The sequence below is a fragment of the Notolepis coatsorum genome (genome assembly GCF_963971535.1).
Source record: "Notolepis coatsorum genome assembly, chromosome: 11".
In the NCBI taxonomy this organism is placed as follows: domain Eukaryota; kingdom Metazoa; phylum Chordata; class Actinopteri; order Aulopiformes; family Paralepididae; genus Notolepis; species Notolepis coatsorum.
In genome coordinates, this window is record NC_140175.1 from 23,639,340 (window position 1) to 23,666,082 (window position 26,743).

General features: G+C 45.0%; 1 protein-coding gene across 3 annotated transcripts in view; it reads left to right on the forward strand.

Annotated features, from left to right (window-relative positions):
* Nucleotides 1-21,468: 21,468 nt before the first annotated feature.
* Nucleotides 21,469-26,743, forward strand: part of LOC311236739 (ran-binding protein 3-like) — a 29,733-nt gene continuing 24,458 nt past the window's right edge. For all 3 annotated transcript variants that reach the window (XM_084324485.1, XM_084324486.1, XM_084324487.1), the window contains exon 1: nt 21,469-21,829. In XM_084324485.1, the coding sequence (XP_084180611.1) occupies nt 21,619-21,829 (211 nt within the window). In that variant the 5' untranslated portion in view covers nt 21,469-21,618. The remainder of the gene's footprint in view (nt 21,830-26,743) is intronic.

Below are 26,743 nucleotides of genomic sequence, written 5' to 3' on the forward strand. Positions count from 1 at the left end.
GATTCCACATAGTTGACACAAACACATTTCTACTTATTTACCTAACACCCCGTAGTGTGTAATTGAACAATTTGAGGAAAAAAAACAAACAATCTATTCCACTTACTTGAACCCAGTGCAGGTGTTTCCTCTTCAGATGCTGAGTTGGGAGCTGTAGCTCCGTGCCGTTCTCAGAGCGAGGGCAGGTCTGATTGGCTGGTGAAGCGGCAGCGGTCCAGGGAGGCAGCAGCACAGTGATGGGAGGAAGGAGAGGAGAGTGACTGAGAGATGATGGAGCCCAGGAGCAAGGTGCTCCCCCTGCACCTCCCTCCTGTTGCTAAAGAGAATAGGGAGGGGGGGGGGACACCCAGTCAGATGAGAGAGAGAGAGAGAGAGAGGGGGGAGAGAGAGAGAGAGAGAGAGAGAGAGAGAGAGAGAGAGAGTGGTGAGTGAGAGAGAGGGGGGGTTATTAAGAAATTAGATGAGATGTATTAAGAGTGAGTGTGTGAGAGAGAGAGATAGAGAGGGGGGGGGGAGAAAGAGTGAGTGAGTGAGTGAGTGTGAGAGAGAGAGAGAGAGAGAGGGGGGGTTATTAAGAAATTAGGTAGAATGTAAAAGAGGATAAGAGGGTTATATGCTAGAAATCCATCAAAAGTAATCCTAACAGTATAGAGAGAGAATGCCTGTTTAAGAATGATACCAACTTAATTTGGGGTATGACCCATAAGACCCCTCCTAGCCCCCCCCCCCCCCCCCCCCCCCAACGACAGCGACAGATTGTGAACCAGTCAGCAGGAGGGGTAACTTACATCTCTGGCAGCTAAGGGTCAGTGGCACTGGCGGACCCCCCCTGGTGCCCCCACGGTTGAAAAACGCACGCTAAAGTGCCCTTTTGAGTGAAATAAATAAGAGGATGTGCCCTATTGGTGCCCCCAAGGTTGAAAAACGCGTGCTTAAGTGCCCTTTTGAGTGAAAGAAATTAGAGGATGTGCCCTATTGGTGCCCCCACGATTGAAAAACGCGTGCTTAAGTGCCCTTTTTTTATTTTCGCCCCCCTGCCCTTCAAACAGCCTGAGTCCGCCACTGGTCAGTGGGGTCATTGTTCGTCAAATAATATTGAGCTTGCGTGTTACACTCTGAGTGCATAGTAGTATAGACATAGTAGCAAGATAGGTAGTAGTATAAGTACTGTAGCATAGTAATAAGGTACATAATAGTAAAAGACAGTAAAACGTTTTTTTTTCTTTTTGACGTGTTTTTCGTTGACAGCGGAAAATTGGGCAGGTTTCAGCTGTCCTGACTGCTTATGCTTGAATGCATAATGTGAGTCATGGTTCTGATTTGAGTATTGTTATCAGTATGGAGTAATATACCACAGTCATTTTCATTTAGTTTGTTGTATTTGATTCTGAACACTGGCTGTTGCATTCCTCATTGGTTATGTAATTACTCACATAACATTTTATTGTTGCTGTTATTTTTTGCATAATAGTTTTTGTGTTCATCGCTTGCTTCGGCAGCATTGACAATGGCATTTGTGCCAATAAACATATTGAAATTAATTGACATAGAGAGAGAGAGGAGAGAGAGAGAGAGAGAGAGAGAGAGAGAGAGAGAGAGAGAGAGAGAGAGAGAGAGAGAGAGAGAGAGAGAAATTCTCCTGAGAGAAAAACAGAAAATCCCTTCTGTACTGAGACAGAGAGACATAGAGATTAATTAATTGACATAGAGAGAGAGAGGAAGAGAGAGAGAGAGAGAGAGAGAGAGAGAGAGAGAGAGAGATTCTCCTGAGAGAAAAACAGAAAATCCCTTCTGTACTGTACCGATTTCTTCCGATTTCTCTGTTTGATTGTTTTGCTTTGTTTTGTTTGGCTTTGGCAACGTATGTTTCCCATGTCAATAAAGCCCCTTTGAATTTAATTGAGAGAGAGAGAGAGAGGGAGAGAGAGAGAGAGAGAGAGAGAGAGAGAGAGAGAGAGAGAGGATGCCATGAGAGTACTGTAGTATGTAGGTTATACATCTAAAACCTTTTTGAGTTGTTATGTAAGTTGTCGGCCAGCAAGGTTACATAGCAGTGTGTTGAACAAATCCTGCTCTCCGCTCTCTGCTCTCCTCTTTTCTCATCTCTTCTTTGTTGTCTAAATCTAAATCTGAGGTATTTTCACATTGTCCTAAAGGAATTGGACTTGTACATGGAAAACTGTTTTTCAGTCATAACTGAAAAACCAGTGTGACTACTACCATAGTGTCTTTATACCTTTATACCTGTATATCACTGTACATAATAAATAATTCCCTCTGGATTATTAAAGGTTTTCTATATTAATACTACAACTCTGTACATACGTCTGATTAGCACTATACTAAATGTTATACCCAGTTTAATTACTTGTACATTGTATATCACTATTGCACTTTACTGTTACATTTGCACTCTGGTTGGATGCCAAGCTTTTTTCATTGTAGTGGTACTGTACATTTGAATCTAATCTAATCTAATCTAATCTAACTGAAAAAGAATAACCAGGGTTTGTTTTATTCCAAACATTGTAATTGTTGTGAAGGATCAGATTAAACCGAATATATATATTTATTTATGGATATATATTTAATAGTATTTGTATATCGTTTGATATCCCCTGTATATTCCTTGTACAATATGCACTGAATATCCCTTTAGTCTACTAACAGCCCATAATAGTTTCATTCTACCATTGGACGAGAACCTGGCGCCAGCAGCCATGCCCCTTGGTTCAAGTTCAATCGTGCCGCCCAACATGTCGTGGCAAGCCCGGTTCCGCGTAGGAATACGTCTGGCGAAATACGAATGGTACTATTTGTTCACAGCGCATATATATATGGCGCAAGTAAAGTAGAACTTTCTTTTTAGTCCATTAGTTCTTTACCCTCCAACCTAGTAACAGACGCGAAGCCTCACCCACGACGCACGTGTGGTGCAGTAAGGCCTACTTGGCCTCAGAATAGGCATTGAGACATCGTGTGGATTAATAGTTGAATTGTCATAGTTTGGCACTATACCGTCGAGTTGGACGTATTTCTATTAAGCTAATAATAGTCTATTATGTATGGTGCATCGTTCGGTTAGAGTTATAAAGTGAGCAGTACCCCCATCGTTCCTGACGTTATCTGGAGTCTTAACCAGGCTGGGCAGACCACGTGTGGTGCTTGCATCCGAGGAGCTCCGGGCCAGGACGAGTGGACCTGTACATTGGATTACTTTACCCGGACGACGGCGAGCCTTCCACGGCTTGGATTATCTACATGCTTTGGGTGCTTTGATTATTCCATGGATAACGGCCAACACTGCTGAGTGTTGGAACTACCCCCCGGAGAGGAGTCCAGGTGAGACGGCGCTCTACCCCGAGTGAGGTCGCCTCACGTCTCTTCATCTGTGGACCGGCAGCTACCGTCCACCAGAGGGTCCAGCTGTATTTATCTGCGGACCGAGGTTCTGTGGGCATCGTGTTCAGGACTCTGAATTCTCCCAAGAAATCGTCGGCCAGATGGGATACCGCCAGCGGCTCTTCTAACCCCCCCCCTACTGTCTTACAACCAGCGGGACCCCCCCCCCTTAGTGTATCCAGCTATAATCATTTAAGTACCATCGCTATAGTTCCCTAAAGAACCAGGTTGTATATTTGCTCCCTGCGTAACCAGAGATTGGACATTCAATGTTGATTTACCTACGAATACTCATTTGCCATACAAGTGCATTTCAAATCATAAATGTCATTAAGTGAACGTTGTATATACCCTTTGCTATATAAAATATTCGATTTATACATTTGTGTGGACTTCGTTTCATCAGGTGGGAAAGTGTTCATCATATCTATATCATGTACTGGATGGCCAGAAGTTAAAGTACAAGCGGTAGTGGTTTAATAATACCATACTTATCAATACAGTCAGGGAATTGTACCCCTCAGTTACAATTGGTCCTTCGAGCTGGAGGGTAACTAGTGTAATATTAATATAGTGTTATTAATATTAAAATGGCCTATGATGAACACTCCACGAAACGGTCCTCCTAACGTAGAACGCCCGCAGCGCAGACGACAGCCACCTCAGTACTTAGAGGATTACGCTGTCAGTCAACTACCTAGCCTTCGACAAACGGTAAACGCGGTAAAAGTAGAAAGTAAAATTATGTCTGACCTTAACGACCAGGTTTCCCCGACCACAGAGGCCCTAGTGGGTTCTAATGTAACTGACCAAGCTCACGGTGGGGACCAGGAGGGAGCTGACATGCCTTTACCCCCCGCCAATACCGAAGAAGTAGTCCCCGACCAGCCCCGGGAGGAAGACAACCCTACAGAGAGAGAACTCTGCACGGAAGAAGAGGAGGAGAGCGCCGAGGAAATAGAGCTCCAGGACTCCCCAACGAGCGGCTCACCCAGGAGCGGCTCACCTCTACAACCGTCTTCCCCCAGCGAAGCGGAGAGGATGCTACAACAGGCGTTCCTCGTCAGCCTGACAGCCTCTACCGAACGCGATCGACTTCAGGGTGAACGCGATCGACTTCAGGGCGAACGCGATCGACTCCAAGCACAGCAACGGAGCAAAGAAGAGCGCATACGCCTGGAGATGAGACGCCTTCAGACGGAAGAGAATATGGCAAGAGACCGGGCCGACGCCCAGCGCGCCGCTGCCGGTGCCCAAAGAGAAGCAGATCTCACCAAGCGCGAAGTCGAGCGCGACAAGTTACAAGCGCAGCTAATGGAGCAGCTGATCCTCAAGGCAACACCCTCTCCCTCCGCCAGGGGTTCAAGGAACTCGTCGAGACAACAGTCAAGGGCAGCGTCTCCTAACCGAGCAAGCGACCCTGAACTTGACCAACAGACCAAGCCTATACCCCCCGCAGACCCCCTTCCCAGACCGGTCCAAGCGAGACCCAGCTACAAGGAAGGAGCGGCATACACTGCGGAGAAGCTAAATAAACGACTACAGGATCTAGAGGACCTGATAGAAGAAGAAGAGGGAGAGGAGGAGAACCAAGCCCGACGACAGCACAGTACTCCACCGGACCAGGAGGTCCAGTACAGCCCAGGCTATACCCCCGCGGCGCTGCGCTACAGACCCCCGACTCTATTCACGGGTGAGCACGACGCACGACCAGCCCCGAGGAATAGCACCTGGACCAGCGGGCCATGGTACCCTGTCGGTACCAGCCCACAGAGAGGCGCAAGAGGAGACTCGCCTAGGAGGTCTCTCCCCCAACGCTCGCCGATGTATCAGCCATCCACGGCGTCATACATTGCCACGCCGTCGTTTCCAGACTTCACCTATGAGAATCGAGCACAGTACACGGAGCTCCGGATGTGCTTAGAGACAATGATGGTGGATGTCGCTGATGAACGCCACAAGTATGCAATATTACTGAAGCACCTGAAAGTACCGCGAGCGCACAATATAGCGCTAGCCTATGCCACCTCTACGACCCCATACACCGCGGCTCTAGCAGCGCTGGACCAGAGATATGGACGTATATGGGATTACGTAATCCAAGAGATAAGGCATATTGATCGCCTACCCCCAGCAACAGACAATCGCTCATTAGACGACCTGTCAATCAAAGTGCAGTCCCTGGTAGGGATGCTGGGAGCGCAACGGGAAAAGGGCATGCATGAGCTATACGCCAACTCTAACGTCGAGAGGATTTTGGAGAAGCTGCCACCCGCAAGACAAGAGCGTTTTAGGCGGCAGAGAGACTACCGGGATCCTAACGGCCCCGAACCATCCCTCCTTGATCTAGCCGACTTCCTGGCGAGAGAAGTCAGCAGCTTACGACTGGATACGTTCGGGCGGAGCACGCCAAGCTCCAGAGAGGGACCCAGGAGAATAAATGATGGAAGAAGATCGGTGACTGTCATGCACCAATCAGAGTCAGTACCGAGCAGTAAGAGCCACAGCACCCCCTCGAGAAAAGAGAAGTGGAAGATGGTGTGCCCCTACTGTGAGAAAGAACACTGGCTGTCACAATGTGACCTGTTCACAAAGATGAATGCAGAAGAAGTGAGTCAATGGATAAAGTCCAACAGGCGCTGTTACCGATGTGCGCGCAGTCACATGGCAGCCGAATGCCGCCTAAAGCAAAGGTGCAGTCGGTGTGACGGAGCCCATCTAGATATACTACACGACAGTAACAGAAGACGGCCTACACCTGCACCATCGAGCGGCACCAAGGCAAGTGTCATGTACATTGACCCCGCCAGCAGCAGCGGCGCCCAAGTGCTCTTAAAGGTAGTCCGTGTGACATTGAGCTACCAAGATAAAGTCATGGACACTTACGCCGTCCTTGATGACGGGTCAGAGAAGACCCTTCTGCTTGCGTCCGCTGCGGCCCAGCTGGGACTGCGGGGGAGCGAGAACCAAATGACGATTCGGACAATAAGAAGAGATTTAAAGACGATAAAGGGCAAGAATGTCTCCTTCACTATCGCAGCAAGCGGGCAGCCAGAGCAACGGTATAGGATTACAAATGCTTTCACCAGCCAAGAAATAGGACTATCGCAGTACACCTACCCCATCGCCAAGCTGATGGATAAATATGTGCACCTGCGTCAACTACCTATCCCGCTCATAGACGGCGCTACCCCGACCCTGCTGATAGGCTCCGACCATGCAGAACTCATAGTCCCGATTGACCGGGTCCATACAGGACCCAGAGGCTGTCCTGCAGCAGTCGAGACCCGCCTAGGGTGGACACTACAAGGCCCCCTCGCTAAATCTCTCAACCGAACAGCAGCCACTAGCTGCCTCCACTCCAGAACGACAGAAGAAGACACCACACTCCTGCAGCATGTCGAGAGGCTATGGACACTAGAGACAATACCCTTTAAGAACGAAAAGAAAGATATTCGTTCTAAAGAAGACATTTACGCCATCAACCTACTCGAGCAAGGGACAAAGAGAGTCACAGTCGGCGGAGTGATGAGATACGCAACTCCACTCCTGAGGCGAGAGGGAATGCCCACCTTTCACGCAAAGAAAGACGCCACGGAGCGCTATCTATTGAACACAGAGCGGCGCCTAGCCAAAGACCCCGCTCAAGAGAGTGTGTACCGCGCTGAGATTGAGAAGCTAATCACAGCGGGACACGTGACAAAGATTGACATTAAAGAGGCCGACCAGACGACCGAATCATGGTACGTGCCGCATCACAAGGTCCACCACAACGGCAAGGATCGCATTGTGTTTAACTGCAGCTACCAGATCGGATCCCAAAATCTGAATAAAGAGCTCTTGCCCGGCCCCACACTCGGCCCCTCCCTACTAGGCGTGCTACTGCGCTTCCGCCAGGACAAGGTGGCTATCAGCGGGGATATCAAAGGGATGTTCCTGCAGGTGAGACTAGTGGAGGAGGACAAGCCCCTGCTGCGGTTCATATGGAGAGAGAGGATCGGAGATGAGAACCCAGCCATCTACCAGTGGGAAGTACTCCCCTTCGGAACCACATGCAGCCCGTGCTGTGCTACATTTGCACTACAGAAACACGTCGCAGAGGACCCAGCAGCAGATGAAGAGGTCCGACACAGTGTGAAGAACAGTTTCTACGTGGACAACTGTTTACAAAGCGTTTCGACTCAAGAAGAAGCCGAGGCTCTCCTAATCAAGCTACGCGCCTCCCTGATCAAAGGCGGCTTTGATCTCAGGCAGTGGGCCAGCAGTGACCCGCACGTATTGCGCAGCCTCTCCCCCGCGGACAAGGCTGCCAGCAGCGAGACCTGGATGGCGACCATCCCAGGAGAAGCCCAAGAAATGACACTAGGACTAGTCTGGCGCTTCAAAACAGACTCGCTCCACTATAGACACAAACCCCTGACTCCAGAGCAGGGAAGGTCGACGGCGACACCGACCACCAGACGGAGTGTGTACAGAACACTCGCCAGACAATATGACCCGTTGGGATGTATTCTACCTTACACCACCAGGGCAAAGATGATTGTACGAGCACTATGGGACAAGGACCAGGGCTGGGACGACCCAATACCCGCACACCTTGCCTCCACATGGAGAGAGTGGGAGACGGAGCTCCGCTCACTCCCAGGCGTTAATATACGCCGCAGCTACTTCCCATCCACAGTGAGGCCAGAGACATGCAAGATGGATCTACACGTCTTCAGTGACGCCTCCGAAGTAGCCTATGGATCGGTGGCCTACTTGCGTGCCCAAGAGAAGGGAGGAGAGATACACACCGCTTTCATCCTGGCTCGCTCAAGAATAGCCCCACGAAAGCAACAATCTATCCCGCGTCTAGAGCTCTGCGCAGCCCTAGCAGGAGCGCATCTAGCCACGTTAATCCAACGTGAACTCACCATTCCGGTGCACAGAACAATCTTGTGGTCAGACTCCACGACAGTACTCACATGGATCAAGTCTGATTCATGCAGATACAAAGTCTTCGTGGGAGTCAGAGTCACCGAGATTCAAGAGTTAACAGAAGCAGCGAGCTGGCGGTATGTGGACACCAAACACAACCCAGCTGACGTCATCACCCGGGGAATGTCCCTGGATGACCTCACCCGTCGCAACATCTACAGTGACGGACCAGAATTCCTCAAGCTCCCGGAAGAAGAGTGGCCTACGCCCACCCCACGGGAAGCAAGTAAAGAGGAGGCTGAGAACAAGAAACCTATGTTCTGTGGACTGAGCACAGTCGCCTCCACAGACCCCAACATAGATGACTGCATTACCCTACAGAGTGCGCAGCTAAAGACATTCCTGTGGCACCACCCAGAGATTCAGTCCACCACTGACATTTCAGCAGCTGACTACGAAGAAGCAGAACTTCTTCTACTACAACGAGCCCAGAGAGACTCGTTCCCTGATGAGCTAGACTGTCTACAGGGAGGAAAGCCCGTCCCATCAGACAGCAGACTGCTCCACCTGGCACCCGAGAGCGACGCCCATAATCTCATCAGAGTGGGTGGTCGCCTGCAGAGAGCCCCCGATCTACCGGATGACATTAAGTACCCGATAGTCTTGAACAGCCGACACAAGGTCACAGAGCTGACCATAAAGAAATACGACGAGGATGTACACCACGCAGGAGCAGAGAGAGTCTTCGCGGAGATCAGACGTCGCTATTGGATACTTCAAGGAAGAGAAGCGGTGCGACGCTTCCAGCGAACCTGTCTAGACTGCCGAAAGTGGCGCGCGCAGCCCAGCATACCACGGATGGCTGACCTACCCCCCTGTCGCCTCCGACTCGGCGACAAGCCATTCCACTCCACCGGCATGGACTGTTTTGGCCCGTTGTATATAAAGAGAGGAAGAGGAACCGAGAAGCGGTGGGGTATTGTATTCAAATGCATGACCACCAGAGCGATCCATATCGAACTCCTTCCGACCATGAGCACAGACTCATTCCTTATGGCCTTCCGAAGATTCACATCACGGAAAGGAAAACCGTCTACATTGTTGTCTGATCACGGGACAAACTTCAAAGGCGGAGAAAGAGAGCTGAGAGAGAGCTTCCAAGCTATGGGCCCAGAACTTAAGACCCACCTCGCTCCATCCCAGATTGACTTCCAGTTTAATCCCCCGAACGCACCCCACTTCGGTGGAACCTGGGAAAGAGAAGTACGTTCTATAAAGACAGCCCTGTACGCCGTGCTTGGGGCCCAGACTGTGGCGGAGGAAGTCCTAATGACAGTCCTCACGGAGATCGAGGGAGTATTGAACTCCAAGCCCCTCGGCTACGTCTCCAGTGATGTAGCAGATGTCGACCCAGTCACCCCCAACACACTCTTAATGGGGCGGCTGGATCCCGCGCTACCCCAGACAATGTACAGGCCTGAAGAAGCGAACGGCCGAAGAATGTGGAGGTACAGTCAAGTACTAGCTGACAAGTTTTGGAGCAGCTTCCTACTCCACTACCTACCGTCTCTACAGACCCGCCAGAAGTGGGTAAAAGAGAGAGACAATTTGACAGAAGGAACAGTCGTCATGATTATCGACCAGTCACTACCCAGAGCTATGTGGCCGGCTGGCCGCGTAAGCAAAGTGATCACCGGTGCCGATGGCAAGGTCCGAGCAGCTGAAGTGCTCGTCCAAGGGCGAACTTACACACGACCCGTGGCGAGGCTAATAGAACTGCCCCGACTCCCAGACACTATCGATGATGACCATGACCCCATGACTTTGTGAGTTGACTGACCCTTACAGCGGACCTTGAGTGGTAGACAGTGCGGTTAATCTGTCTCTGCTTAGCTAATTAGGTGGGACTAATTAGGGGGCGGCTGTTGTGAAGGATCAGATTAAACCGAATATATATATTTATTTATGGATATATATTTAATAGTATTTGTATATCGTTTGATATCCCCTGTATATTCCTTGTACAATATGCACTGAATATCCCTTTAGTCTACTAACAGCCCATAATAGTTTCATTCTACCATTGGACGAGAACCTGGCGCCAGCAGCCATGCCCCTTGGTTCAAGTTCAATCGTGCCGCCCAACATGTCGTGGCAAGCCCGGTTCCGCGTAGGAATACGTCTGGCGAAATACGAATGGTACTATTTGTTCACAGCGCATATATATATGGCGCAAGTAAAGTAGAACTTTCTTTTTAGTCCATTAGTTATTTACCCTCCAACCTAGTAACAGACGCGAAGCCTCACCCACGATGCACGTGTGGTGCAGTAAGGCCTACTTGGCCTCAGAATAGGCATTGAGACATCGTGTGGATTAATAGTTGAATTGTCATAGTTTGGCACTATACCGTCGAGTTGGACGTATTTCTATTAAGCTAATAATAGTCTATTATGTATGGTGCATCGTTCGGTTAGAGTTATAAAGTGAGCAGTACCCCCATCGTTCCTGACGTTATCTGGAGTCTTAACCAGGCTGGGCAGACCACATGTGGTGCTTGCATCCGAGGAGCTCCGGGCCAGGACGAGTGGACCTGTACATTGGATTACTTTACCCGGACGACGGCGAGCCTTCCACGGCTTGGATTATCTACATGCTTTGGGTGCTTTGATTATTCCATGGATAACGGCCAACACTGCTGAGTGTTGGAACTACCCCCCGGAGAGGAGTCCAGGTGAGACGGCGCTCTACCCCGAGTGAGGTCGCCTCACGTCTCTTCATCTGTGGACCGGCAGCTACCGTCCACCAGAGGGTCCAGCTGTATTCATCTGCGGACCGAGGTTCTGTGGGCATCGTGTTCAGGACTCTGAATTCTCCCAAGAAATCGTCGGCCAGATGGGATACCGCCAGCGGCTCTTCTAACCCCCCCCCCTACTGTCTTACAACCAGCGGGACCCCCCCCCTTAGTGTATCCAGCTATAATCATTTAAGTACCATCGCTATAGTTCCCTAAAGAACCAGGTTGTATATTTGCTCCCTGCGTAACCAGAGATTGGACATTCAATGTTGATTTACCTACGAATACTCATTTGCCATACAAGTGCATTTCAAATCATAAATGTCATTAAGTGAACGTTGTATATACCCTTTGCTATATAAAATATTCGATTTATACATTTGTGTGGACTTCGTTTCATCAGGTGGGAAAGTGTTCATCATATCTATATCATGTACTGGATGGCCAGAAGTTAAAGTACAAGCGGTAGTGGTTTAATAATACCATACTTATCAATACAGTCAGGGAATTGTACCCCTCAGTTACAGTAATGTTGCTTAAAATATTTGTTTGTGGTCACACACTGTCAATGCTTGTATCAAAGGCTCAGATAATACATTTCAGAGTGGGAAAAATGTGTCTTCAGTATAGGATAGGCTAATGAATTCTTATGTTGACAGTCAGCAGTGTGAAGACAATAAAGTTTCAACAGAGGGCGCCATCCTGTGTAAAACAGGCCAGATTGTGTCTTGAACCCAAGGTCAAAGTGCTCAGTCCCTCTGCTTCATAGCAGTAGTAGTCTAGTCTTCCCCCGGAGTCCAATTCATTGACAGACACTGTAAAACTCCCTCAACTGGAAAATGTTTAATTTCCAAATGTATATTATACACTTACTCTCTTAACATTAACATTGTTATACATATTCTGTTTATTACAAGCATATTCCACCACACATGCTATTTGACTTCGTGTGTGGATTAAAGAGTAGAAATATCAGGACATGATATTGAACAAACACATTTTACTTTAGATACTTGAATACATTTAGAACGTTGAATGGATGACTCCTGGGGCTGCTGTTCTCTCAGGGTATTCTGTACTTCTTCCACACGTCAACAAAGACAAAATACTGCATGTACTGTACACACACTGAGAGAGGGAACTGTTTGTGTCCGAACGCAACAGCAAGCATCCAGTATGACTGGGACTGTCTGTCAGTGGTATTGCTGTAGAAACCGATGCATAGCGTTTCTCCTGGGACGTGTTATAGTTCGGGGTTATTCCACAGAGTAAAGTGGCACACAAGAAAGTCTATTATGGTTGGTAGGAAAAAAGTAGAACTTGTGCAGTAATGAGTGACCTCACTGTAAGGGAAATCTATTCCCCCATGAAGAAGAATATAATTAGTGAAGAGAGCACCCCTAAGATCAGGCCACATATCCTTTTCACAAACACATTCCACAGCAAAGTCTCTATAATCTTCAAGCTAATCCATAGACGTCACAGTACGCCGAAAAGAAGCTTGGCATCCAACCAGAGTGCAAATGTAACAGTAAAGTGTAATAGTAATGTAAAATATACAGGTGATTAAACTGGGTATATAAAATAGTACTACTGAGTATAGTGTTAATCAGATGTATGTACAGAGTTTTAGTATTATCGTGTACAGTGATACAGGTATAAGACGTACTGGCCAGCAGTGTAACTAGTAAGAGTAGGTAAGGGATATGTACATATATAGATATAGTATCTACAGATATGTAAAAATGATTATATGCAGGTATGTACAGCATTATTGTACATGCTATCATACAGAGTTATATGTGTTATATGCACTGCAGGTGTATAAGTATAGGTATATAGAAGGATTCTATGCAGATATATTCAGACAGAGAGTTATATGGGTAGATTAGTATGAGGTATAGGACTAGGTAGTTATGATTATTATGATTTCTATGATTACAAATTAAAAAGATGTCGTGATTAATATGTGAGATCAAATATCTTAGAATATTTTAGCCAGTGTAGCAATTTGTATATAAATGTGTGCTGTCTACAGGGATCCCAATTATTTTACCATTTATTCTTCGTGGTCCATTTGATCATTTATTCTCCCGGGCCATCTGTCCATCCGTTAGTAATAAGGTTACAGTATCATTATCATGTCAGTCTCCCTTTATGTTCCTTTATGTTTCCCACAAATGACAAAAGTGAATGACGCGTGCAATTAATACTATGAATGAATGATGATGAGTAATATGAATTAATGTGGCTGATTGGCATTGGACGTTGACCTCATCCTGCTGGCCACATACAGCATTCATTCATTCATTCATTCATTCATTCATTCATTCATTCATTCATTCAACCTTTATAGTCGTGAAAATCATAGAGAGTGCAACTCTCATTTCAGATGATGATGTCGAGAAATACACCATACAATAAATACAAAGAAAACCACAAGAAATTCAATCAATAAAACAATTAAAGACAACTGCAGACTGGGGTGAAATGAAAGATTTAAACTGTCCAAAGGACGCTAATGTATTGCGTTTTAGGGTACATTGCAAGACGTCCCAGATGGGGGAGGCACAGAAGCTAAAAGCAGATTTCAAGTTCAGTGTGAACTCTGGGGGTTTGAAGTGTGAGCCAATCATTGGAGCGAGTATGATGAGGTGCAGAGGACTAGTCCGATAATGAAGTGATATAAGGGGGATGATCTCTAATAATGGCTTTATATAGAAATGTATGCCGGTGCAAATAACGTCTCTCTGCCAGAGAGGACCACCCAACCTTATTGTACAGGATACAGTGGTGAGTACTTTAACCATCACCGGGGATACATCTGAGGACTGAGTGACTTACAGAATCCAAGGGTTTAAGAGTGGAAGCAGTAGCACGTCTATAAATCACATCTCCATAATCCAAGACAGATAGAAAAGCTGCTTTGGCAACCCTCTTTCATCAGGACGCTGGTTATGTTCCTGTGTGGTGACCATTCCCTGAGGATTTAGTCAAGGTCTGCTTGATTCCTCAAATCAGACAAGAACACAGAGTTCATTTTTCTTTCTTTTTTTAGCATTTTTACAGCTTTATTGGTCACGCAGGACCGACAGAGGAGAGGGCGAACGGGAGGAGAGGTGGAGAGGACATGCGACAAATAACGACGGGAGCTGGGATCGAACCCGGGTCGGCTGCGTAGGTGCGCGAGGCACTATGGTATGCGCCACGAGGGTGCCCCGCAGAGTTTATTCTTAATGGTATTCCCCTTTAAATACTGTTGCACGTTTTACCTCTTGTGGTAACATAGACACTATATAGAATATAAATAGACAGTCATCACTGTGTCCTTTATGAGAAGGTTTGTTGGTCCTCGGCGCTGATGGAGAGGCGAAACAAACACTGGTATTTGTTAATTTTTAAGGCCCTTATAACACCTCCTTCTACTACATCATTATTGGAATGGAATTTTGAAACCTATAGAACCAATCTAGTGACTGGCTGGTCCTTAATGTCACCTGAGTTTTGCTCGGAACAGGGTAAATCTGCATTTTGCTATGATGCCCTTAGCTAGTGGAATGAACTCCCAACAGTCCTTACAGCTTGAGATTCTCCCCTCTGTTGTAGAGTTTAACACCTTGATCTCCAACTGTTGTCAATCAAGTTGTACGTGTTTTAATTGATTTGTTATCCGTGCTTTTGTCTCACCTTGTTGTCTTATTGTTGTGATTTCATATGCTGTGTGATTTCTTTTGCCTTTTTTTTGCTTATTTCTGTATGTACACTCAACGTGACTGTTAACATTAACAGGGACTAAACACGTTTAGCAATTATGCCACATCAATGTGGAACGCCCTACCCAAAGCTGTAAAGGAATGTGAATCACTATACCCACTTTCAAAACCACTCTCAAAGAACACCTACGGGAGACTGCAATTCGAAACTGGCCCCTGTAAATGTCCTAACCCAACCCCCTCCAATGTACAGTAAATGACCAAGTATGGTTTTGTCAATATTCCAATGTACAGTTTTGCTTGTACAGTTGTACAGTGTTAACCCCCACCCCTCCTACCCAACCCCCCCCCCCCCCCCACCCCCACACCACCCACCCAACCACCTCCAATGTACAGCCCCCCCCCCCAAACCCCACCCCACCTACCCAACCTCCCCAATGTACAGTTTTTACGTCAAATGTATATACTCTCTTTTATGGACTCTTTTTGTATCACAAACAGTACTGTATTTGCAGATCTGGTTGGTCATAAATGTATAGATGTAGCAGTACTGTCTATCTGTATGTCATGTGTGTCATATATGTCCTGATGAATTGAAAATGGGGGACCCTGATGTAAACAAGACGAAAGTCTTTCTCTGGTCTGCATCCCCTTAACAATTGTGTGTATTGAGCTGTACTGTATTGTACCCATTCTGCAATCTGTTAATAAAGTTTTCAATCAATCAATCAATCAACATGATGTAAATTTAAAGGCAACTGAGGTTTAAATTTACATCGTGTTTACAGTCAGGAAGGTTTGAAATTAAATATACACTGGTCCAGCTCTTGATATACCATTGTGTGGTGGGTGTCAGTTATTTAAGGTTGTGACCAGTGGTTTACCTCCTGAATGTGACCGAGTGACTGTTATCCCAGATCATTTGAGGATTGAGAATTGGCGATAAATTGCCAAATTTCCCTCGGGATTAATAACGACAAAGTATTTCTATTCTAGGATGTCTGCTGTCGATCTAGACTAGAGGTAGTTTCTCTGCTAAATGTGTGATGTGATATTAGTGCCACCATGTGGTGTACATGGAGAATTACACTAGTGGGTCAGCATCTCAACTGAGCCATAATACAAGTACTGGTATTGTAATAGCTGGAATGATACAAGCTTATGTAGACAGAAAATGTGATCATTACATTAGATCACATTTTTGTGATCTAATGTAAAAAATAAGGTACATGTACATTGCAGTGAAATGCTTGGTTCTGTATGAGCCCCCTGACATCGTGCTTCATACAGTAAAAAAAAGTAAAAAGAATAAAGACCAAACACTATACAAATGATACAATATACAACTAAAGTACAAAATAAAGTACAAATGCAAACAATGAAGTACAAAATGCAAACTTTTTAAAATGCAAAGATTATTTAGGGATGTAGTGCAAATCTTTTAGTAATAAATAGATCAAATATGGTGTGGTGTTAAAAAGTGTTTAAACTTTAAAGTGTCTAAGGTGAATGTTAATGGTGAGTGTTTAAACTGAGAGTGTGCATATTATTACATTATCATATGGATCCACGATAAACCAATTTTATACAATAATGACAATTATTAATGGTAAGAGGTGTTGTTTTTTTGTTATGGTTGTTGTTGTTGTTGTGGTGGTGGTGGTGGTGGTGGTGGTGGTGGTGGCGTGCCAACCCAGCAAAGTACACATCTTCTCCATTCTAGGGGAGGGAAAAATTACTATCTTAGCTCGTCACTGGTTAAAATGTCCTCATGATATGCATTCACAGGGAGGATCGTGGAGATTGTAACGTATAATTAAAAGAAAAATCAGTTTATTGACATTTTTGGGTAATGTACATACTTTATTAAACAAATTAAAAGAAAATGAAACATATAAACCCACAACACTCCCGCCCTCCCCCATCCTACCACCCCCCCCCCCCCCCCCCCACTGCCCCAGTTCAACCGCCCTCCCCACTCAAGATCTCCCATGTGAGGCATAATTCTTGCATAATCCACCCACTCCTATTTATGCTTTAACTTGTGTTTGATAATCTCAACTATTTCAACCACTTTTCAACCACGATACCTAAAAGGCAAAATAGCCACAGTGAAGAATACTGTGATTACATGTTGTGAATTGTGAAAATGTGGTGTAAATATCCTGATATGATATTTTGGCCATATCGCCCATGCCTACTCCACTCCATTGATTTATTGGAGAACTAACGGCTGCAGAACTCGAGAACGGAATGTCTGACCACAAAGTGTGTCTGACTCTTAACCACCGGACAACAACATATGACGTATATCATGCGAGTTAGGGTACCTTGTGTATCCTGCACCTTGTGTATACTGTTTACTTTTACTCTCACTCATATATATTCAGATAAAAATTCTTTATTGCCTATATTAATTGTAACATATAATATAACCGATAGGGTATACAAATCCTCATCTGCACTTTTGTTTAAACACTATTTACTTTTCTCATGTTTTTATATTCAGAGTTAATTAAATCGTTTACACTGTTTATCTTTTTCTCATATTCTATATTCAGAAAATGTTTATTGCCTATATTTATGTCTTTCTACTATTGCCCTGCCCCTCCCCCATTTCCCCAAGGGAATCAATAAAGGAATATCTTATCTTATCTCATACACAGTATAGGCAGAGTAAGGGAAAGTAGGCCTACAACCCATCTATTTTTGTATAATTTGAGGCGTGTGGCGGCTAAATGATTGACCTTCTGCTCTAACTTTGATTCAGCCGTGCTCTTTGGAGATGGATAAACTTCCAGTGAGTTATGGATGACTATCATAGAACCGGTGCCACTCGTTTCAACATTCAGCACACAAGTCAGCTATCGACGAAAGGTGAAGTTCCACTTAAGAGATAATAATAGAAGATAATAGTACACAATGTTTATATTATCTCGAGGTAAGGAGAGAGTCATTCTCAGTAGCCACTTCACAGTGCCGAATGACAGTTTGAGAATTCAAATTTTCTCTGATTTATTGCTTGATAATGGAGACCTTTTGATGTGATTGATTGCCTTGGTCAGCATGCTATGTCGACGCTTAATGACTGAAGAACTGAGCAAAGAGCCTCAATGTCAAGGTCAACAAAAGGGTGGAGGGGGGGTTGTGAAATGCAGCCAGCAGTTCCTCTTGCCTATAGAGGCGCAAAACATTATTGTGCAAGACTCAAAGGCAGACCAAGCCTGTTCGGGAATCACAAGACAGTGACACAAACACAATCCAATCCACTCAGAGAGAGACAAGACTCGACTAGCACAGCAGAAGGCCTGTAGTGGGGGAAATGTGTTTAGGGTGAATCATTTGAGCCTGGAGACGTACAGTCAAATCAATCAATAAATCTGTCAATCAATCAATGAATGAATCATGCATAAGTATACCGCATACGCATGGCACTATACAGTTACTCACAGGAAAACATTGCAACCACCAACACATTGCAATAACTTATGCATACAGTTACAGTACATGTCTGCATGCACAAGTGAAGGTGACACAGCCATTCTAGATGTTTCTTTTTCACACACACACACACACACACACACACACACACACACACACACACACACACACACACACACACACACACACACACACACACACACACACACACACACACACACACACACACACTCTAGTCTGTGTGTGTGTCACACACACACAGACTAGAGAAAGAGCTGTAGGATCACATACACTCACACACACACGCACACACACACACACACGCAAACATGCATGCACACTCACTCACTCACTCACTCACAAACGTGCGCGTGCACACTCACACACACACACACACACACACACACACACACACACACACACACACACACACACACACACACACACACACACACACACACACACACACAGACCAGTCCAGAAGGAGCTGTAGGACCTCATAGACTCACACACACATTATGCATGCACACATGCGCGTGCATACACACACACGCACAATTATACACACACATACTGTAGAAACATACATACATACATACTGTACTGTGATCCGATATTTGTATTTTCCTATAGTACAGCTGCACAGTGCACACTTAAGTTAGTATAAAAACCAATCCAGTGTTGGTAAGATAATATGCTTGCTAATTGAATAGCTCTGCTTAAAGAAAGAAATAGTCTCACAGCTTTCCCTTAATGGTTTTCATTTATTTGATCTGTACATGTCTGCATGCACAAGTACACAAGCACATGCACACAAGGTACTGCAGCCGTTCTAGACGCTTCTCTTTCACACTCAGCGAGAGCGAGAGAGAGAGAGAAAGCCCTGTCAAGGCTGCAGGACACACAGCATAGTGGAAAATTCCTGCCGCTCTCACTGAGCATGCTCAGAGAACCAGCCTGTTCCAGTCCCTCCAGTCCTGCTCCCCTCACTCACTCCTCATGTATCAACATTATAATTAACAGCTGGCGTGATCTCACTTGACCACACATCATCAGCAGGGTGTTCTCTGTGTTCTCATAAATCCTGTTATATTTATTACTAATGGCGTTACAGTAATAGGATATCATAATAGGATATCATCATGTCATTATTCGGAGTCAGAACACACAGTACCGGTATATAGACGGTTTCAACCTTGACATTAAAAACAAATATAAACCAACATTTTGGAACATTCCAACATTCCTATCAGTTGTTGATATTATTAACTGAGCATGACTTATTAATAAGAGCAAAATGGCCACCGTGTGAATAATGGCCAATAGGGAATCGACTGTAGTTCTAGATGTTTCCTGACACCTCCTCAAACATTCCACTGAAGCCATCTATCAGTCCTAAAGAGCGACGAGACACACAGTAACAAGCAAACAAACACCTTGGACAGGTGCCCATCTAGTTTAGCTGTATATTGTTTACAATCGAAGGTGATTAAGCAGACGGCACACACACACATGCACGCACGCACACACACACACACACACACACACGCACACACACACACACGCACACACACGCACGCACACACACACACGCACACGCACACACACACACACACACACACCACACCTACACACACACACACACACAGGGGTGTAGCTCCAGATTCTGGGCCCCATGAAAGAATGTATTTGTATAGTGAATGCGAGCACGCGTAAGCGAAAAAAAAAATGTATTGATGAAAACGCATAATATGGTTTTTACCTATACATTCGGATCAGCAGTTCAGCACCTGCACTGTTGGTGGGTGAGCCTAGTAAAGGATGTCGCATTGCGTTCATCTTCAATGAATGGACCAATGCAATAGTCTACCAAAGCCCCCCCTCTCTCTATATATATCTCACACACACACACTTCAGAAACAAACATAGTATCAATGAGAGCATCAATAATACACCTGAGTGATGTCTAGTAAAAAAAGAAAAAAAAAAAAAATTGGGCCCCCCCCCAGTGCTGGGCCCTTGGAATCATCCTAAGCTACCCCCCCCAGCTACGCCCCTACACACACACATATTGCACACACACACGCACATGCACACGCACACACCGAATGTGAGACTGAGTCATCCTGCTTTAAGTTAAAAATAGCTGTGGGCACTGAGCCTAATACACCATCACTATCCGTATCCATGGATGTATTCATTCTACACACCAAATCAACTGTAACCAGTACTGATGACAAACTAAACCCATAGAAAATGGGGAACATGTGACTGTAATTCAAATTACTTTTACACAGCTTCTACTTTGTTGACGTTGAACTATTGTTGAACTATTGGGATTTTCAAAAAAACGTTCAATACACTTGGCTTTCATTGACAAAAGCTTTACCTATAACTTCTACATCCTGCTTCCTCAAGAAGTCAGCCACAAGTAAGTGAATACCAGCTAGGTCTAATGCACAGGCCTTCTTAAGGTCATCTTACATGAACCAGAACTCAAGATTCACACTGCAAACGAAAATAGTTCAATATTAAAGCCTATTTACACACCAAACATACAGACGTAGGCCTACCATCAGCCCTTTGATGTCAAATTGCCGTCGAATTAAGTAATCTGATGGGAAAAAGTTAGCCTGTGATGTTTTATACATGTGCAGTGTGTAAGGTCCCCACATTACACTGTTTTGGGATCACTATTACAAACTTGTTCATCCTCAAAGATCAAATAAATTGTAAACCTAATGGAATCTCAGGGTAACAGCATCAAAGTCTTTAAGAGTTCACTACTAACATGTATTATATGCTACAAAGCCTGATTACACTACCCTTATTGCTATACATACATCCTCTATATATCTATAATATTTAGTCAGCTGGGACCCTGATGTAAACAAGACGAAAGTATTTCTCTGGTCTGCAATGCATCCCGTACTACTGTATTGTACCGATTCTGCAATCTGTTAATAAAATGTTCAATCAATCAATCAATCAATCACAAACGTCAAATCAGACACTGTGCCAACCACAGGCCACGCCCACCACAGACCACGCCCACCACAGACCACGCCTCCACAGCCATGTGGCGCGCCGTTCGATAGTAAATAGGCGAGGCTTCGGTTTTTTTGAACGGTGCTTCCGCTGTAGAGCTAGTTACAGTAGGCGACGTTATCTGACAGTGACAGGCAATACGACCGAGTTGATCACGTCTCGCAATCTGGTTATTGTTTCGATAAGACAGTGCTTCACAATTGAAGTAAACATTTATTATTTCGGCTATTTTAATTGTTTTGGAATCGAGTGTGTAGTGTAGCAGCGTTGGATTTTCTGCTTTTTTCAAAGATCTGAGAATTATGAGAGGAAGCCTATCATCGACTACTACAGATATCGGCGAGTATTCCACGCGTATGCCTTGCTCAAAAGACTTGAATGACAACAAGGTTCCCATCGCTGCTGCAACTACAGAGGACGCGCGTCCAACTGTCATCATCTCCAGTAATAATATTAATATCTCGGCCGAGCAGCGCTCCGTTGAATGCGCGAAGAACAGAGATGATCTCAAAGGTAAGTGAGCCGATTATTCAACTCAGACGCTTATGGCCATTGTTTACATGCCATTTAGTTGCAGCTTTCATCATGTAAAAAAAACACTGAAGTGTATCCTATCCTATCCCGATGGTCTGGATAATGGGTCGCGCCTTGCATATGTTATGATGAATTGAAAATGGGGGACCCTGATGTGTATTGAGCCGTACTGTATTGGGGAACCCATTCTGCAATCTTTTCCATGATAGGCTATCTTGAAATAATATACACACACTTTTGAAGTGACACAAGCTGCACACACACACACATGATCATTGACACAGGGCCTGTAAAACAATAATGATTAACTCTGACTACTTTGTAATAAATTAGTAGTAACACTGAAAATTCTGATCTGGGCATATTCTTCAGTAAATTATTATGAGCTAAAGTTTGTTATTAATATTTAATCTGGGGTTGTTTTCCTTGTAACCTTATGTGTCTTTTGCTTTTGCAACACTACTATCACCGACATCTAAGAAGGGAGATCCCCCCTTGAATGGCCCCTCTTAAGATTTCTCTCCTCCACACTGCCTGTGGTGCATTTTTTCCTATTGCTAGGTTTTAGTGAGTTTTTCCTTACCTTCGCGTGGGGTATGTCTGGGAGTGTTGCATTTATTTAATTTATTTAAATTTGTTTGGACTTTATGGTGTTTTTGTTTTGTTCTTGATTTATTGTGATGTTTTTTCTTGACTTGTTTAATTAAAGAAGACGTGTACAGTCCGGCCCATGGGGACATTAACGTGTGTTGTCGGGCCTTTACAAATACATTTGATTTGATTTGTCAGAGAAATTGCAGGTTTAAAGCTCAATGTCCACTGAGATGTGCAACCTGAAGATGTGCAGAGAGTGAGTAGCTAAACTAAAGCTGGATATGTGCAGAGAGTGAGTAGCTAAACTAAAGATGTGCAGAGTGAGTAGCTAAACTAAAGCTGGATATGTGCAGAGAGTGAGTAGCTAAACTAAAGATGTGCAGAGTGAGTAGCTAAACTAAAGCTGGATATGTGCAGAGAGTGAGTAGCTAAACTAAAGCTAAAGATGTGCAGAGAGTGAGTAGCTAAACTAAAGCTAAAGATGTGCAGAGAGAGTAGCTAAACTAAAGCTGGATATATAACAGTACTGTATATTTGAATACCGTTTATGTCACAAATGTATCAGTACTAAATACCTATATGTCCCTATGCCATAAATGTCATGTATGTTGTGTATGTCATAAATGTCAATATGAATTGAAAATGGGGGACCCTGATGGAAACAAGACAAACGTCTTTCTCAGGTCTGCATCCCCTTAACAATTGTATGTATTGAGCCGTACTGTATTGTACCCATTCTGCAATCTGTTAAATAAAGTTTTCATTCATTCATTCATTCAACTAAAGCTGGATATGTCCAGAGTGAGTAGCTAAACTAAAGCTGGATATGTCCAGAGTGAGTAGCTAAACTAAAGCTGGAGGTGTGCAGAGAGTGAGTAGCTAAACTAAAGCTGGAGGTGTGCAGAGAGTGAGTAGCTAAACTAAAGCTGGAGGTGTGCAGAGAGTGAGTAGCTAAACTAAAGCTGGATATGTGCAGAGAGTGAGTAGCTAAACTAAAGCTAAAGATGTGCAGAGAGTGAGTAGCTAAACTAAAGATGTGCAGAGAGTGAGTAGCTAAACTAAAGCTAAGATGTGCAGAGAGTGAGTAGCTAAACTAAAGATGTGCAGAGAGTGAGTAGCTAAACTAAAGCTAAGATGTGCAGAGAGTGAGTAGCTAAGCTAAAGCTAAGATGTGCAGAGAGTGAGTAGCTAAGCTAAAGCTAAGATGTGCAGAGAGTGAGTAGCTAAACTAAAGCTGGAGGTGTGCAGAGTGAGTAGCCGCTAAGCTAAAGCTGGAGGTGTGCAGAGAGTGAGTAGCTAAACTAAAGCTGGAGGTGTGCAGAGTGAGTAGCCTATGAGCTAAAGCTGGAGGTGTGCAGAGAGTGAGTAGCTAAACTAAAGCTAAGATGTGCAGAGAGTGAGTAGCTAAACTAAAGCTGGAGGTGTGCAGAGTGAGTAGCCGCTAAGCTAAAGCTGGAGGTGTGCAGAGAGTGAGTAGCTAAACTAAAGCTGGAGGTGTGCAGAGTGAGTAGCCTATGAGCTAAAGCTGGAGGTGTGCAGAGAGTGAGTAGCCGCTAAGCTAAAGCTGGAGGTGTGCAGAGTGAGTAGCCGCTAAGCTAACGCTGGACATTATGGTCTACTCTACACACCACAGCACTGTGCTCAGTGGGCGAGACTCGGTCAAACGTCTGGAGGGGCGTTTCTCACTGACCCTCAACTTCAAGTTTCAAAATCCACTTGTGAAACTGAGGACCGGATCACGGCAGCTTGTTCCAGGCTGTAAAACTAGTTTGTGCTAATTAAGCCCCAGTGGACTCCTGCTTAGTGTTTTTGTTTTTGGAGCAACCTCCTGGCTAGTCACTTGTGTTTGTGAAAGTTACCAGAACATTCTATTGCACTGAATTTGAGGAAGGATGTTAATCTTAGGGACAGAGACAGATTGAGATTGAGACAGTGTTTAGTACGGTAATCTAGTTATTGAATGAGCCACATACTGTACCAGGGATGTCCCGATCAAATTAGTTTTGCCCCCGATCCCAATCCAAGTAATTTGATATTGAGTATCTCTGCCGATCCTGAGTCCTGATCCGATACTTCCGATACCTTCCTAGATAATACAGCTGCACAGTGCACACTTAAGTTAGTAAAAAACGATCCAGTGTTGGTAAGATATGCTTGGTAATTGAATAGCTCTGCTTAAAGAAAGTCTACATCACAGCTTTCCTTTAATTGTTTTCATGTACTTTTGAACAAAGTATAGGAAATAGGCTGATACCGATCAATACCAATAAATTAAAATATACCACGATCGGCTCCAATTGGTCCCCTAAGATATTGGGACCTCTGGGAGTTAATGCAGGGTGCCCTTAGTTGTTGGAGGTTGTTTTAAGTAGCTTCACATTCCTATGAAGTGAAGCACCTCCTATAATAGGCTGGAAGAGGCCCTGTGTGGCTTATGAGCTGAGTGTGTGTGTATGTGTCTGTGTGTCTGTGTGTGTGCGTGTGCGTGTGCGTGTGCGTGTGCGTGTGTGTGTGTGTGTGTGTGTGTGTGTGTGACCCTTTCTAGTTGATGTAATGGACATAGCCTAAGCCTACTATAACAGAGAAAGGAGAGGAAGGGTTAGTCATTTAACTGTGGTGAATCTGGGTCAATGTTTTGCAAAAAAAAAAAAAAAACATTTTTAATGACTGAACTGTGAACCTCCAGACCTCAAGGTGATCTGCTGATCCTGACTGAAAACATTTGACTCGTTTTAACTGCACTCAGGATGCAAAATATACATTATAATACATTTTGCATCCTAATACAGTTAAAACAAGCCAATTTATTCAGTTACTTCGAGTAGTGTTATTATTATAGCCTCCTGTAGGTCCAAGTTCCCTTTTCAGTTTAGGCTAATTATTTCAAGTACCGTACTTTTCGCACTATAAGCCGCACCTGACTATAAGCCGCAGCAGCTAAATTGAATGATGTGTACATATATAAGCCGCACTGGACTATAAGCCGCAGGTGTTTTAATGTTTAATTACCATATGTAATTAGCATTGGGACACAATACTGTCGGACAAATAACAAGAATTAATTCATTTACAAGTTGTATTAAGTTTAGCAAATAAGGGAACAGATAAATAACATTTCAATGCATCAAAAAAGCAATATTTAGATTTTTACATTTTCGGGTTTGGTCACGTCGAGTCACATAATAAGCCGCACCGTTATATAAGCCGCAGGGTCGAAAAATGGGGGAAAAAGCCGCGGCTTATAGTTTGAAAAGTACGGTAGTAGCAAACTGTTGATCGCCATCCGTTTCGTTATGCTACAGTATGTTGAAGACGTTTCTGTGTTCGTGCCCCTTGTCCTGGCCTGGCCTTTTCCGTGAGCTCCACTAATTCGATACAGATGTGCTGGTAGACTAAGCTATTGTTTTGTGTCGGACTTGTTTAGACCGGTTTAAATGTTGTCAGCGAGACAACTCAAACCACATTGTTCAGGCTCTCAGCCAGCGTGTGTGTGTGTGTGTGGTGGTGGGATCGCAGAGAAATCCTCTTTTCTTCTCGCAGACCGTTGACAGTCGAGCACAAGCAGTACCCCGAAGAAATCCAGGCAGGAAAGGGAGATTTGTGTGGATGAGGGGTCGGGACTCGAGAGGGGAAGGGCTTTTTGAGCGCTGTATTGTTCTCGGCGTGAGTGATGTGTGGCCAGTGTGGCCAGCTGTTGCCTGTCACTGCGCGCTGTGTTTTTCCTGGCACTCTGCCCTCCGCAAGCCCCACCCCGACACCCGAGGAGGCATTCTGGTTCTGTCCAGAGAGGCCTAGTGGGGCGGTGCTTCCTGTCGCCGCCACTGCCACGGTGTGAAAACGGAAGCAAGAAAGGTGGCAAACTGTGCCTGTGTGTGTATGTGTGTTGGGCTCCTCTTTTTTGCTTATTTTTCACAGAGCAGAGAACGAGTAGTGAAGCAAGGCCACATGTGGCAGTTAGATTTATGGCATGATGAGCCTCTGCCAGGCCAGGAACACAAAGAGGCTTTTGTGGGCAAAGTAACTCACCGCCCGCCCGGCCAGCCCAGCAGCAGCAGCAGATGGGCTCAGACGCGCTGTCCACCCACTGTGTGCCCTCTTGTGAAAGATGGGAACATTAAACAATCGCAGCTCAATCTTACAAACTATACATTTTTCTGTGCATGTTGTCGACAAAGCTCACTGGATGGATGTAGGCCTAAAAGGGATGGACCCCTAGAAGGATGAATGTGTTCAGAAGAGCTGTGTGTGACTGTGTGTATATGATGTTACTGTATGCTGTATGTACTCTGTACACACTAC